The sequence below is a fragment of the Carassius auratus genome, chromosome 29 (genome assembly GCF_003368295.1).
Source record: "Carassius auratus strain Wakin chromosome 29, ASM336829v1, whole genome shotgun sequence".
In the NCBI taxonomy this organism is placed as follows: Eukaryota; Metazoa; Chordata; class Actinopteri; order Cypriniformes; family Cyprinidae; genus Carassius; species Carassius auratus.
The window spans coordinates 21,849,467-21,864,785 of record NC_039271.1 but is presented as its reverse complement, the minus strand read 5'-3'; the positions used below and the strand labels follow the sequence as shown (position 1 = coordinate 21,864,785).

At 34.8% G+C, this 15,319-nt stretch overlaps 1 protein-coding gene across 1 annotated transcript; it reads left to right on the top strand.

Moving 5' to 3' along the window:
* The first annotated feature begins 2,794 nt into the window (after positions 1 to 2,794).
* LOC113048394 (ATP-binding cassette sub-family D member 2-like) lies at positions 2,795 to 14,563 on the top strand. Its single transcript, XM_026210183.1, has 10 exons — positions 2,795 to 3,963; positions 4,255 to 4,435; positions 4,609 to 4,730; positions 7,706 to 7,877; positions 10,208 to 10,302; positions 10,866 to 11,011; positions 12,520 to 12,665; positions 13,303 to 13,387; positions 13,475 to 13,600; positions 14,133 to 14,563. The coding sequence occupies exons 1-10, from the start codon at positions 3,019 to 3,021 to the stop codon at positions 14,347 to 14,349; spliced, it is 2,235 nt and encodes a 744-aa protein (XP_026065968.1). The 5' UTR covers positions 2,795 to 3,018; the 3' UTR covers positions 14,350 to 14,563.
* The last annotated feature ends 756 nt before the right edge of the window (positions 14,564 to 15,319 follow it).

Below are 15,319 nucleotides of genomic sequence, written 5' to 3'. Positions count from 1 at the left end.
TGATTTTCCTTGTGTTTTTGTCTATAATTCACTTGTTTCTAAGTGTCTGAAATTATTGATTTTACCTCACTTTGAAAACCACAGTTAAGACAATTCACAATGAAGTAAATTATATATCCATTGAGATACTTTTAAGAACAAAGCCAAGCATTTTCATTATGTTAAATGTGTTCAGTTTTTCACGCACTGTAGACTAGGAGAGATTACAGAAAGCAATTTCATTATCATGGTGATTAGGATTATTCAAATTACAGGACAGTTTTTGTTTTACGTCATCTGAGCTGAGATGAACTCCTCTTGGAGATTTAACAACATGCACAAAGACACTACTACCATCAGAACCTGCTGAAACATTATACAACTTGTGGTTCTGAGTGAGCACCGTTAAACTGATACTTTACAAATAACAACCAGAGCACTTGCATGTGTTGAATGTCAATGCATACAATTCGTTTAAAACACAAGCCAAGTTGGCATGTTGCTTTGAACCACGAGGGGGTAGTATTTATTTACAATTAATTGCAAGTTTGTCAGCAATTTCAATGATTTTGTGTGGGCGTTTCATTTTTGAGACTTCAGAGAGCGCACAAGTTTGTTTTTTCATCTATATACCTGTGTTGAGCGGTGGCCATCACTGTCCATGTTTTGTGACCTGTCAGAAGAATTCATTGATGCGAGCACTGTAAGAAATTAAAAGTATAAAAAACAAACACTGGACACATGCACTGTAATATATGTTAGAAATTGTTTGAAAGAGCATTTGTCTCATACAGTAAATAAAGTATTTTATTAAAGAAACTGGCAAATTCAAATATTGCTCATTTAGTGTTTTTTTTTAATATATTGTATTATATATATATTTTGTTTGTTTGTTTTTCTTAAAATCCTCATTTACACAAATAATGTTTTATTTACATTTTTAACACTTGAATAATTTTTAAGCGTTCACAAAGTTGTGACTTTTCCTATGTTTTTTTTTTTTCATTTCTATTTTTATACATTATCCAATTTAAAAGTTTTTTGTTCACAGTTTTTTAAAGGGTTAAATGGATATAAAACAGAGGTCTCTGAATAGTCTCCTTTCTCTGGGCTACAACAGATTGTGATAAATGCACTTTCCTATGTCTGTTCTCTTTTATTGGCATATTGCACCTGAATATACTGAACATATATTATTGTGCTCACTTTGGTACTGTGCTCTTAAACTGATAGCCACTGAGCTATTGTGTGACGCATCTTGCATGGGAGCTTCATCTGGCCATGGATTAGCCAGCTTTTTAGGTTGATAGAATGACACAAACTGAAAAGAGACATATACTGTGGCAATTTGGGTTACTTGGGTGTGTTGCAAAAGTTGTTGATTTTAAATAAATAAACCTGAGGAGTATTTTTCATATTGTTAGGATTTCCCAGAGTTGGCAGGGAAGAGGGTATGTGTGGTGTGAGTTTGGGTTGGATTGTTTGTGAGGAGCCAGCAGATGTTGAGGATGGTTGTGGTTCCAATACTGTTGAAACAAACACTCAATTTCTGTAGCTGAATTCAATTAGAAATATAGAAGGAATACCACAAATGAAACATACCTGTATTGTGACTGACTGGTAACTAGGTACAGGTTTGAAGGTGCGCAAGGGCTTATTGGTAACTCAATGGTTCTTTCAACCAATCTTTTCACACCAGTAACATGTTTTTTTTTTCTTTCTTTCTGGTTTGAAACAAAGGATAACATATGACTTAACAAATCAGCTTTATTTCAAGGCCATAAAATAATGTTTGCATTGTATTTATTTATAAGTGCACCATCACTGTACCTGTTTACGCTTTCTTTGATGCAGTCTGGTTGTCAGCAGATCCATATTGTCAGGGCTGTGTCCTTTGGATGAGTCCATATTATTAGACTTACTTTTCACCCTTTGTGTTTGAAAACAAAATGCCTTGCATTGGAAAAAATAATTAAAACAGAGGTTTCAGATAAAATAACACACAAAAAACTAAACCACCTGTAACCCCAGTTCAATCTGTACCAATTCATGCAACTAAATGCAAACTAAACTGTAGTTATTTATTTATTTATTTTTATATGTAGTCTATTTATTATTATTTTTTTTTGTAATTACAATAAAAAATATTGTTCAAATATATTATTAAGAATGTGTAGTTAGTAAAATAATGCGATTTTATACATATTTAAACGTAATGATTTTATATAAAGTAATTTTGACCTCCGCTTTGAAATTTTAATTTTACAGTCAAGTATAAAGTCAGTAGTGACTTTCAATGAAGTTACCAGATCCTCCGACCCAGTTCATGTTGCCCTCAGTTTAGGCGGTTTTAAATTCACCCACCGACTCTTCTCTACAGACAACAAAATACTGTCATTGTAAAAATTTTAACTGTTCAGGTTATGAGGCTATTAGGTCAAAGTTAAGAGCAGCAACCGATAAGATATAAGGTTATTAGCGATAACTGTTGTGTGAGCATGCCTAGTGACCCACAACGATTCATTTCCCCCCTTTTTTTCATACTTTTAGAACTGCCTTCAGAAAGTGAATATATTATAATCACCATACTGTAAGTGAAAAAAGCATGTATCCGTGTATGTTTCAGATTTTATATCTAAAAAATAATATTATTGACAAAACACATAATAAAAACAAGAAAATCAAATAATGGTGACAGTAATAAAATATGTTTTTATTTGAAAAACATTATTTATATGTAAAACCAAGATAAACAATTGTTCATTTTGACAGTGACACTTTTTAAACTCTGTGGATCAGACCATTCTGTTATATTTAAATACGTCAAGTGCAGCAGCCAATCAGCGTGGTGTGGGGGCGTAACCAGCAATGAAAACCCAAATGACGGAAACGTCTTACCTAGCGGTGCAGATTCAACCTTACAGTACCATTAATTTTATGTGTATATTCTCTGTTTAAGGCATTGAGTGACCCTATGGATGTTATTTGGAACAAACTGAAGATTGCATACTACTTATTTTTGTAAAAGCAGGATAAAAAATGAGCAACATCCTCCATGCAGCATCAAAAGTGAGGTGGAATCAGAGCACTGCGGCGAAAAGAGCGGTGTTCCTGGCGGCCGCCGCATACGGGGTGAAAACGCTTTACCCCATCATCTGCGAACAAATAAAACAACGGAAACCACCGAAGAACAACACGTCTGAACCGGGACATGAGAATGGATTGATATCTCCTCATAAAGCTACACCAGAAGCTGCCTCTAGCCTTAGTAAATCACCCGGTATCAATGCGGAATTCTTCAAGCAGATCCTTGATCTGGTTAAAATCGTGTTCCCGAGGTTTGTAACCAAAGAACTGGGTTTACTATGTTTACATTCAATAGCCTTAGTTTCACGGACGTTTCTGTCTATTTATGTGGCAGGTTTGGATGGTAAAATAGTGAAAACGATCGTAGAGAAGCAGCCGCGGAGCTTCATGATCAAACTAATGAAATGGCTTTTGATCGCCATCCCGGCCACATTCGTCAACAGCGCGATCCGCTATCTGGAGTGCAAGCTCGCGCTCGCGTTCCGCACGCGTTTGGTAGATCATGCATATAAAACCTATTTCACCGATCAGACCTATTATAAGGTCAGCAACATGGACGGGAGGCTGGCGAACCCGGACCAGTCTCTAACCGAGGATGTGATGATGTTCTCGCAGTCCATTGCGCATCTGTACTCGAACCTCACCAAACCCATCCTGGACGTCATACTGACTTCATATACTTTAATACAGACTGCGAGATCTCGGGGTGCGAACGCAACCGGACCCACTCTCTTAGCGGGGCTAGTGGTGTTCGCCACGGCGAAGGTTCTGCGCGCGTGCTCGCCGAGGTTCGGGAAGCTGGTGGCGGAGGAGGCGCACAGGAAGGGCTACTTGCGCTATGTGCACTCCAGAATCATAGCCAATGCAGAGGAGATCGCCTTCTATAGGGGACATACGGTGAGGAAACGCATAATTCACACGTGCAGATATAAACATCAATATAACATTAAAAAATGCTATCTGTGGTGAGGAATAAAGCGGGGAAATGCATCACTCATATAATGTGTCATGTCATTGCTTATTACATTTCAGAGGACTTTTATAATGGGCATGAGGTGTACATGTGCATAAATATACACATAGGCCTACATATATAAAAATGTTACAAATGTTCCATAACTAGCTAGTTTCTACTCTTTGAATTCTCTCAGTGATTGGTATATTTAACCTTTTCTTCTCATGTGTCAGGTGGAGATGAGGCAGCTGCAGAAGTGTTATAGCACCCTGGCGAAGCAGATGAACCTCATTCTATCAAAGCGTCTGTGGTACATCATGATTGAACAGTTCCTCATGAAGTACGTCTGGAGTGCAAGTGGTCTGGTTATGGTGGCAGTGCCCATCATCACTGCCACTGGCTTTGCTGACAACGGTACGGTGGAACTGTAGTTTGTGTAATTAACCATACATACAATCTCATCGCAATTTCTGTGTTAAGGCAAATTTTTTAATGACGTTCCAGAGGTTCAATTTCAGAAATATAGGTCATGTAGGAATAGCATTTACTTAAAGATGACATTTTTCATGTTCATTTGTTTCTTAAAGAGCTGGCTGATGGTCAGACGCAAGTGTTGGTGAGTGAAAGAACAGAGGCTTTCACAACAGCTCGCAATCTCCTGGCCTCAGGGGCGGATGCCATTGAAAGGATCATGTCTTCTTATAAAGAGGTAAAATATTAATCGTGCATTCTCCACAATCATTTCATTTTTACATAGATACATACATACATATTACAGGAAATAAATGTGATTGTAAGATTGTTCTATAGAAATATAGTAATAACTGTAATATTGTGAAATTTTAAATTTAACTTAAAAGAACAGTTTCAAAAGTTGAATTTTCAGCAGCATTATCAGTGTTGGGTGTAATGCATTACTAAGTTATTCATTACTGTAATTTGATTACTTTATCCTTTGAAAAAGTAAAGGGATTAATTTTCTGCAATTTAATTACAGTTAATCTTAATGTAATTGCATTAAATACTGTATAGACTGTAGAGCAATTCTATATAAAACAATAGCGGATTTAACCTCTAACATCTAAAACATTGAAAATATAATGTTCAAATGTAATTTCAAGAATAATTTACGGAATTGTATATTATTTATTTGAAACAATTTGCATTGTTCAACTTGTCGAGGTTAATAAAAAAAGTTACTAATAAGTAATGCAATATTTTTTTTTTTAGAGCGAGTGATTTGTATAGTAATCTACTTACACAGTTGAAGATATAATAAGTAGCTAGTAATGAATCACTTTTTAGATTAACCTACCCAACACTGGCCACTGTAATGACAAAAACATTTTTGAATAGCAGTACTACAGCAAGTGCCAGATCACCGCTACAGGAACTAAAACCACAAAGGATGTGATGTCATGCAGCAGTGAAAGCTGGGAATCTTAGCATAGGCTTGGATCAGTGTTGGTATCAACTGCCACTCTGTTGACTAAGCCTTCTGGGCAACTTAATCCACCATCTGTTGAACAGGGCGCATCAGTCAGCCCCGCTTCACAGATGCTGTGTTGTGTCCATGACAAAGTTAGATACTATAAAGCACGACAACACTCTTCAGACCTTTTAAATAGTGTACTTGTGTTGTAAGTATAATGGTCAGCTAGCCCAACATGTGGTTTGTTAATAATTAATTAATATTTTGACATTTCATAATGAAATGTAAACGTGGGTGGTGCTTACTACTGTAAAACTATCTGCCATGTTGCTAGGGTGTTATAAATGTTCAATACTAGGATGTTCTGGGCAGTTCTATATTATATTTTTTGTTAATATTGTATTACATTATATCAATACTTTTTTTCATTTTATTTGAGCAGTTTTGTTATCTGTCAGTTGTTTTTTTTATATATTCATATTTAGCTTTAATTGATTTGATTTGATTTTAGGGTAACACTTTATAGAAAGGATCCATTAGGTAACGTTAATTAATGCACTAATGGATTTTGTTCTTCTGGTGAAATGACAGACTTCTTTACTGTGGCATACATCAGACTTCTTCAGTCATCCTCAAAAATTCTGCCTCTTTCTTACAATGTACTGCAAATTTATCCAATCAACAACCGGTGGGTGGTACCAATTATCTGCTTTTTGGGCCTGTCCAAGGCCCTGTCCCAAATGGAACACTTCATGTGCACTTTTGGTCTTGCGGACTTACAATGGCTGCCGTGTACGCATGTCCCTTATGTCCACGAGTACATAGGGAGAACCATTCATCATTTTAGCATTCAAAAGGGTGCTCTTGAGCGCCCCCTTTGCAGCCATTACGTGTCCTCGATACGCATCTGCCGAGCCCTCATTGAGGTGAGCTCCGCAGCAGACTTCCAACCCGAAGTCAAAGTGTTCTTACGTCATGAAAGTGTGGACTCAGAAGAAGAACATGAGGGTTTAGGGTGCCATTTGTGACAGGGCCCAAATACCTGCACTTGTGGTCTTGGCCACTTTAGAGCATGTGTGCTCAACAGGAAGCAAGTGTGCAAACTGTACCAGGTCTTAAAAATGCCAAAGTGCACTGTCCTTAATGTACACTAAATCCACACCATCTCAAATACCACTTTCGGAGCGGTATTTGGGACTAAACGTGTCCCATCATGCATCATGTTGTGGAAATAAATCGTTTGACTTTTTTCCAAGAATCTCACGAGATGTCATGGAATCCTTTCCAGTTTAAGTTAAATATTAATAATAATTAGATATTGCATATAATTCGATAGTGAAACATAAAATACTGCACATGTTACTGGTCCAGACTGCAAAGATACGTATTTTGTTAAATGTGTGCAACGTTTAACACTTAATTAGAAACACTACAATATAATTAAATTGTGTTAAACATTGGGACTTCTGACTTCTGAGTAGACATTATAGGAAGTTAGTTTAAAATGCAAATCAAAATAAAACTCAAAACATTTGAAACCAATGAAAAGTCCTACACACACTTATGGTCTTCATACTTACTTGAACTCTTGGACCGAATACAGGAAATACGTAAGTGGTCAAGTGAATAGAACGCAAGTGTCGGTATTTGGACAGGCCTTTTTAAATATTTTAACTGGGACAGAAGTCACAATAGAAGACTGAAGAAAATACATGTTATTTATGTTACATTGTGAATAAATTTAGTATATATATATATATATATATATATATATATATATATATATATATATATATATATATATATATATATATATATATATAGCAGAGCACATCAAGCAAGCAAAGGAAAAAAACGTCTCTATATTCCCACTCCACTGAAACCCCAAAGGAATGCAAAATGTTTCTCCCCAAGGCTCTTGGGATGTGGTGTCTGCCTAAACAAAGAAAAAAAACACTGGCTAAACACTTCCTAACACATGCTTTGGATCAGATTAAGCATTCAGGCCAGTACCGTGCAAAGGATTGATCTGTAAACTTCACACAATGGGTTTAGCAAAGGCTGACTGCCATTTTTGATGCTAGGATGCAGAAATTTCAGTTCATCTGTTTACATAAGTGCCCCAAATACCTGGTTACTTGCTCTGGTTCTGATAAACAGCAGTTGAGAAATGCTATCTTTTGTTGGGTTACCTCAACCTCTGAAGGTCTCGCTATCACTCCAATCACATATATTTGTTCTGTGTGCTTTAGGTCACCGAGTTGGCTGGCTACACGGCACGTGTGCACAACATGTTCTTAGTATTTGATGAAGTCCAAAGGGGAATATACAAACGTTCATCTGCCATCTTGACTGCAGAGGAGATGATAAGCGGGGATGATAACCGACCTGAGATGCATATCGATGGGCCTCTGGAAATCAAAGGTCTGAAGAACATAGCACGACTCTGCTGCTGTGTGCAACCTTACAATAATATTTCACCCAAAAATGAAAATTCTGTCATCATTTACTCACATTCGAGTCCAGACCTGTTCTTTTTTTTCTTCTGTGGAACATTAAAACCCATAGAAGAAAGAAACTCATACAGTATTGGAACAGCATGTGCATAAATGATGGCAGTATTTTTCTTTTTTGGGTGAGCTGTTCCTTTAATTGCTCAGTCATACCGATGAATGCTTGACAAAAGAATTTAAATAAAACTGAGAGATCATATTAAGAGAAGTAGAGAGAATATTCATAAAACTTGATAGACATGGGGTACCCTTTTGACAAATATACTTGAAATAGGCCCTGAAACATGTAAAAATTAAGTAGTAATAATTGAGTTGGAAAATGATTTTATATATATATATATATATATATATATATATATATATATATATATATATATATATATATATATATATATATATATATATATATAATATATATATATATTATAATATATATATATATATTAGAGGTCGACCGATATTGGATTTATCCGATACCGATAGCTAGGTTGGACCACACTGACCAATAGGGATTAATTAACCGATAGTTAAAATGGATATGTATGTATGTATGTATATATATATATATATATATATATATATATATATATATAACAGTACTGAACCATACTAGTAGTAGTAGTAGTAGTAGTAGTAGTAATAAAAGTAATAATAATAATAATAATAATAATAATAATATTACTAATGGTAATCATAAATGTTGAAATTTCCAACTGTAATAGGGCTCTATTAAATCTTTTTAATTCTTCTTAAATTCCATTCCATTTTTTTTCCAAGTTCCGTTATTTTCATTTACATTTTTCTTTTTTTCCCCACTCCTTTTTAATAGTTAAATAGCAGTTTATTAATAATAAAACAAGTCTAGTTAATTAAAATCATGAAACTTTACATTTTCACACCAATTTAATAAAATTTTAACAGAAATTAAATGTTTAAGGACCCTATGAAATTTTTTATTTTTTATCACCATATGTTTTATTGTTAACCAAATTCTGTTTTAGCATGTATAATTACTTGAACACATAAAACAGCTTTTTTTTTTTTTTTAAAGAAGCCTAATTATTTTTTTCCACTCAGAAATTCTGTGTGTATTTAAATGTTTATTGTTATCAAATCAAGGCATGAAACATTAATTTAATTTATCTTTTAATTACTCAAAATTAAGCAAACTTTTTTTGGCAAACAAAGGGGATTTACTATTAAAATTCAAAAATGGAAGAATTTTTTTTTGTGATTAATCCTTAAAAAATAATGTTTGTTTCATTTTATTAGTAGTGGTAGGTTATGTACATTCTACTGAAAAATAGACTTCAAAACCGGACTTTTATTTTGACGTGTTGCCATGAATACCTTTAGGGTTTTGTGTTTGTGATGTGATGCTTTTGCTCAAATCAAATGGTCAAATGTTAATGAAGTGACTCTCAGAGCAGTTCTGGAGATGCTCTTCATATGTTTTCATCCTCATTTAGTGAGACGTCAGACGCTGGAATCACCGCGAGCATCATTCCACCTTAAACTGTGAATTCCGTTTTTATGAATGGATTTCATGATTCCGTCCGCCACTACAGTCCGCTCTCGCACTGTTTATGAAAACACACCCTTCTCACTCCAGCAACGGATGCAACCCGGAAACCTATCGACATGTATTTTTGCCAATAACCGATTGTTCCAGCAATCAACTATCGTGCCGATTAATCGGCTAAACTGATACATCGGTCAACCTCTAATATATATATATATATATATGTGTGTGTGTGTGTGTGTGTGTGTGTGTGTGTGTGTGTGTGTGTGTGTATATATATATATATATATATATATATATATATATATATATATATATATATATATACGAGAGAAATTTTAAATTTGTTGTTTATTTATTTTTCCGTGGGGTTTTCAAGTTTTGCAAGCCTTTTACCAATTTTTAAGGCATGTCAAACCCTTTATTTTTTATGGATTTTGCAGTTAAGCAAATTAGTATTCATGAGGAAATTGAGTTATTTATTTGACGTTTATGTTATAGTTATATGCAGACATACCTAACAGATATCACATAATTGAATTAAACAATTAAATAATAATTTAATGCTTTATTTATAAAGATATTCATGGAATACCAACTTGTACTATATTTATGGAATGTGCCATAAGTTTATAGTGAGAGATATTTATTCCTTGGTTTTATTACTGTATATTCTAAAGCTCTGTCTGATTGTATGTATTATTCCACTCTTTCTACAGGCAAAGTGATTGATGTGGATAAAGGTATAGTCTGTGAAAATGTGCCTATAATCACTCCTAATGGAGATGTGGTTGTATCCTCCTTGAATTTCAAGGTGAGTTAAACAAGAATTTTATTTAACTTATATTACTATACATTTGGGCACAAATATACCATTTGCTATACACATATAATGATACTGTAGTGTAGATATATTTCTGGCGTTATCAGTCAAGATCACAGTTTTATATTTACACTTGCAACACAGAAACATGAAGTGTCCTAAACAAGTCAGGACAAGGCTATGAAGGGAATGTTGTTTGGCACTGTGTGCAGCAGAGTTTAGTGGTTTATGGTTGCCAAGCAATGTGACAAATTGTTGCATTGATAACGAATTACACTTGTGATGTTAATATCCATTGTATTGTATTATGTTTGTATTACTTGTATTAATATAAAGCCGTTTTTTTATGAGTAATCATATATTTTGGTTTGTCTGACAGGTTCCAAATAAACAGACAAATAACCAAGTTATTGTAAAGTACCTCCACACGTTTGTAAATTATAGAGTTTGAGCTCAAACTAAAATGATGCCTTTGGAGTTTCATTCAATTATATACTGCACCCTTTACTTAACCATGTGAACTGTACATTGCTGTACCTGGATATTGTGTGCAGGTAGAGGAAGGGATGCATTTGCTGATCACAGGGCCAAATGGATGCGGGAAAAGTTCTCTGTTCCGGATCCTCAGTGGCCTCTGGCCTGTGTACGGCGGGCTTCTGTACAAACCCTCGCCTGAGCACATGTTTTACATCCCACAGAGGTACAGACAACACTTACAGTACCCTTGGGATCTCACACACACAACTGTACAGAATTAGCAGTGCTACACAATACACAAAGTCTTAACGTCTGCTGCTAGGGATTTGTTTTGTAACTATGGACCCCTTTCATAACCACCCTTTTTGTTGTTTGTTGTTGTTGTTTTTTGGCCAGAATATGGTTTACGGAAATACAGTAAATGATTACCGTATTTTTCGGACTTAAAGTCGCACCTGAGTATAAGTCGCATCAGTCCAAAAATATGTCATGAGGAGGAAAAAAACATAAATAGGTCGCACTGGACTATAAAGTCACATTTATTTAGAAATAAGAGAAAACATTACCGTCTACAGCCACGAGAGGGCATCTTCAGTGAAGGCTACAGGAGAACTGAGCAGCACAGAGCGCACTCTCACGGCTGGAGACGTTAATGTTTTCTATTGGTTCATTTCTCTTGGTTCATTTCTCTCAGTTCATGTCAAATTAATTTTGATAAATTAGTCGCACCTGACTATAAGTCGCAGGACCAGCCAAACTATGAAAAGAAGTGTGACTTATAGTCCGGAAAATACTGTAATTGAATAAATTGTAATACAAGTCATATACATTAAAGTACTGTTACATTCAAATCTGTTGCTAGTTATACCAAGGAACCATATGCTTGTCAACTCTATGAAACCTTACTGACAGCCAAAGAATACTGAAACTGTTTCTTTAGATACAAGAAGCACATTGGAACACATATACTGTGTGCGTAAAGTATAATCAGAAAAGCAACAATCCTTGCACCGGAGACTCAGCTCATAATTGATTCCAATAGGTTTTGATGTTAACGTATCACTAAGATAAAAATTAAATACACTACTAGTATAAAATTGATCTTAAAACAAGATTTATATACATTAATTTTAGTACTGAATTAAATACATGTATTAGTAATTTCACATGTTAACATATGTGAAACTCTTACATTTTTTCAGTGTGTCACAATGCACATGCGTTCTCTGTAAAGGAGAATGTGATTTAGTGATTTTTGCTTCCTTTGTAGCAGACTTTGTGGCAAGAGTGGACCTACGAGGCATTAAAATGCATTTAGGTAGAAGGCCCATTAGGTTTCGGAACAGCTACTGTCCGCCGTCTCTGTTCCATATTGCAGACGTTGCACCCGTCAGGCTTTGACTGCAGTATCCAGAGGCAGAGACAGTGTAACTAAAGCTCTGTGAACTGCTGAGCGACAGAAACCAGAGTCCTCAGTAGTGAAATATTTACCGATTCCTGCAGGTGCAAGCACAGCCAGACCCAGGATGGCCATTAATATTTTATACACAGGCTGTGGGTAGAGTAATGAGTAAATGCAGTTGTCCTTTTGTGCATATCTATCTATCAATCTGTCTATCTGTGTGTCTGTCTGTCTGTCTGTCTATTTATAACACCACAGAACCTTAAACACTTCACCTGGCTGACATAATATGGGTAAATAACAGTAAACATGTTTTATCCTCTCTCCAGACCGTACATGTCCATCGGAACGTTACGGGACCAGGTCATCTACCCCGACTCTCTGGACGACATGCATGACAAGGGTTACAGAGACAAGGACCTGGAAGTTATTCTGGACATTGTCAATCTAAACCACATAGTTACCCGAGAAGGAGGTTTGTACATGTATAACTGCCTTGTTTTGGAAGGGATCTTTCTGTTTGTCTGCATATAGACACAAACTAGGTGCCAGGTATACTAAATCAGGTATAAATCAAATGAAACTAAAATATATATATATATATATATATATATATATATATATATATATATATATATATATATATATATATAATTGAGTTGTGGAGCCTCCCAACAGATTTGACTTTCTCAACCACCCACCTGAGCACCCTAGCTCCCCTAGTGGTGTGTAGTAGTATTACTGACAAAAAAAACAACAACAACATTGTAACAGGCCTGAGCCTGTTACACACCCAATTACATGAGTTCAGTATTTCACAATTTCCATCTCTTTTTGATCCTTGGAAGAATTTCTGTGTGCTGTATAATAGGATTCCAGTATTTTGAGCCAGCTTTCCACCAGGAAAAACAAAACAACAACAATTCATATATATAATTATATATGTATAATTTATATATATATATATATATATATATATATATATATATAAACTATTCCACTCATACAAAAGCATTACAAAAGCATACAAAAGCATTACAAAAGCATACAAAAGCATTACAAAAGCATACAAAAGCATTTTGAAGGTAGTTCACTACTGTGTCTGCTTCCAGGCTGGGATGCTGAGCTGGACTGGAAAGATGTTCTTTCTGGAGGCGAAAAACAGCGTATGGGCATGGCACGAATGTTTTACCACAAGTAAGATCTCATAGCACAAATTATTGAAATGTATTTTAATTTCAATGTTGAATTTCAAAAAACAAATAATTCCTTAATTTTTTTAAGGCCTAAGTATGCTCTGCTGGATGAGTGCACCAGTGCTGTCAGTATTGATGTAGAGGGTAAAATATTTCAGGCTGCAAAGGATGCTGGTATCTCCTTACTGTCCATCACCCATAGACCTTCTCTATGGTGAGAAACATTAAACTTTAAATCTGTTGAAATTAATCTTATCCTTTGTATAATATTATCAAATTAATTTCATGATATTCTAATTAATTCTGAATGATTAAACAGTGTTAACAGTATATATATATATATATATATATATATATATATATATATATATATATATATATATATATATATTGAAATTAGGTAGAAAGCTAAATTATTTAGTAGGTATTGAAAAGGTGTCTTATATACAATATAATACAACATGATTAAAATACAACTTTTTGTTCTTTTTTTATTGCACTAGATGAATGCATTATATTGACATCTCTCTGAACGTACAGTAGTATTCATTTACATGATTTTAAATGTTTATTGAAGAAAAATTTATTAGTAGGGAATTGTAGTGAATGTGTTTGCGACATTCTTCTTAAAGGAACATTGTATCAGTTACTATGACAAAAAAAGCATTGAATGCATTATAAATACATAAAGTATGCATTGAATTCATCAAAGGATGTAACTTCTTACTTCTCTCACCCATCCGCAGGAAATACCACACACACCTGCTGCAGTTTGACGGGGAGGGCGGCTGGCGGTTCGAGCAGCTGGATACAGCCACGCGGCTCTCACTGACGGAGGAAAAACAACGCTTGGAGTCTCAGCTCGCAGGCATCCCTAAGATGCAGCTCAGACTGAATGAACTGTGTAAGATCTTGGGTGAAGATTCAGTTCTAAAGACGGTGGAGAACAAGGATGAGGACTGAAAGAAACCCTGGAGATGCTTGATGTTCAGGAAAACTCATGTTTTGGTACTTTTAATATTTTAGTAATGATTTTAACCTTTGATGTGTATACACGACAATTCGATACTGAAATTTAAGTTTTAATAGGAATCGTAGAAACAGGTTCCCTTTTGTTTTATTTATTTCGTTTCGTTTTATTTCACTTTTTACTTTGCTTTTTTTTTTGTTTTGACCTAATTATGTTTTTTGTTTTTTTCTGTTTAGTTTTTTTTTGTTCTTTTATTTTGCTTTTTGTTTATGTTGTGGTTTTGTTTTGTTTGTAATGTTCTTTTTCTTTTCTTTTTTTGATTATATGTTTTCAGCACTTTATTGAACCAATTACCCAAGAATTTAGCTGTATAAATTACTTTGACAAACAGTAAGTCTTGATGGATGTATTTTTCCTTTCATGGATTAACTCTTTCAGCTAAATATTGTTTAGATAGTGTTATTCAATTGATGTATTCCTAATTTTTTGTTGATATTTTAACCTAAATCACTTCCCTCCATATCCAGAATCAAAAATGTTTTATCCTGTGGTAACAACAATAGTGATTTTTTTTTTTTTAACCATTTTGTAAAGGAAAATCGTGTAGGTCATTTACAAAACAAGCTTTTGCACAATCAACCTTTGGAGAACACAGAGAAAAGAAAATGAGATGAGACTGTCAATAGGTCATTGTGTGAGTCAGCTGGAGAGCTCTGGGTTTAAGACAGCAGGTTTCTGGTTTTCTGAACAAAAACAATATTCTGGATACACACAGTGAGGGCACAGGACTCTGCAGGTGGTTCTGTTGTGTCCACACTGAGCTTACAGACAGACAATGTTATTCTGGGTCACCGGACTAAGAGAGAATCATGTTCGTCATCATGTTTTAGATTTGTTTCTCAGTTCTACTGTTTCATGTCAAGTCATATTATTAGGTTGTTTCAAAATGTATTGCACATTATG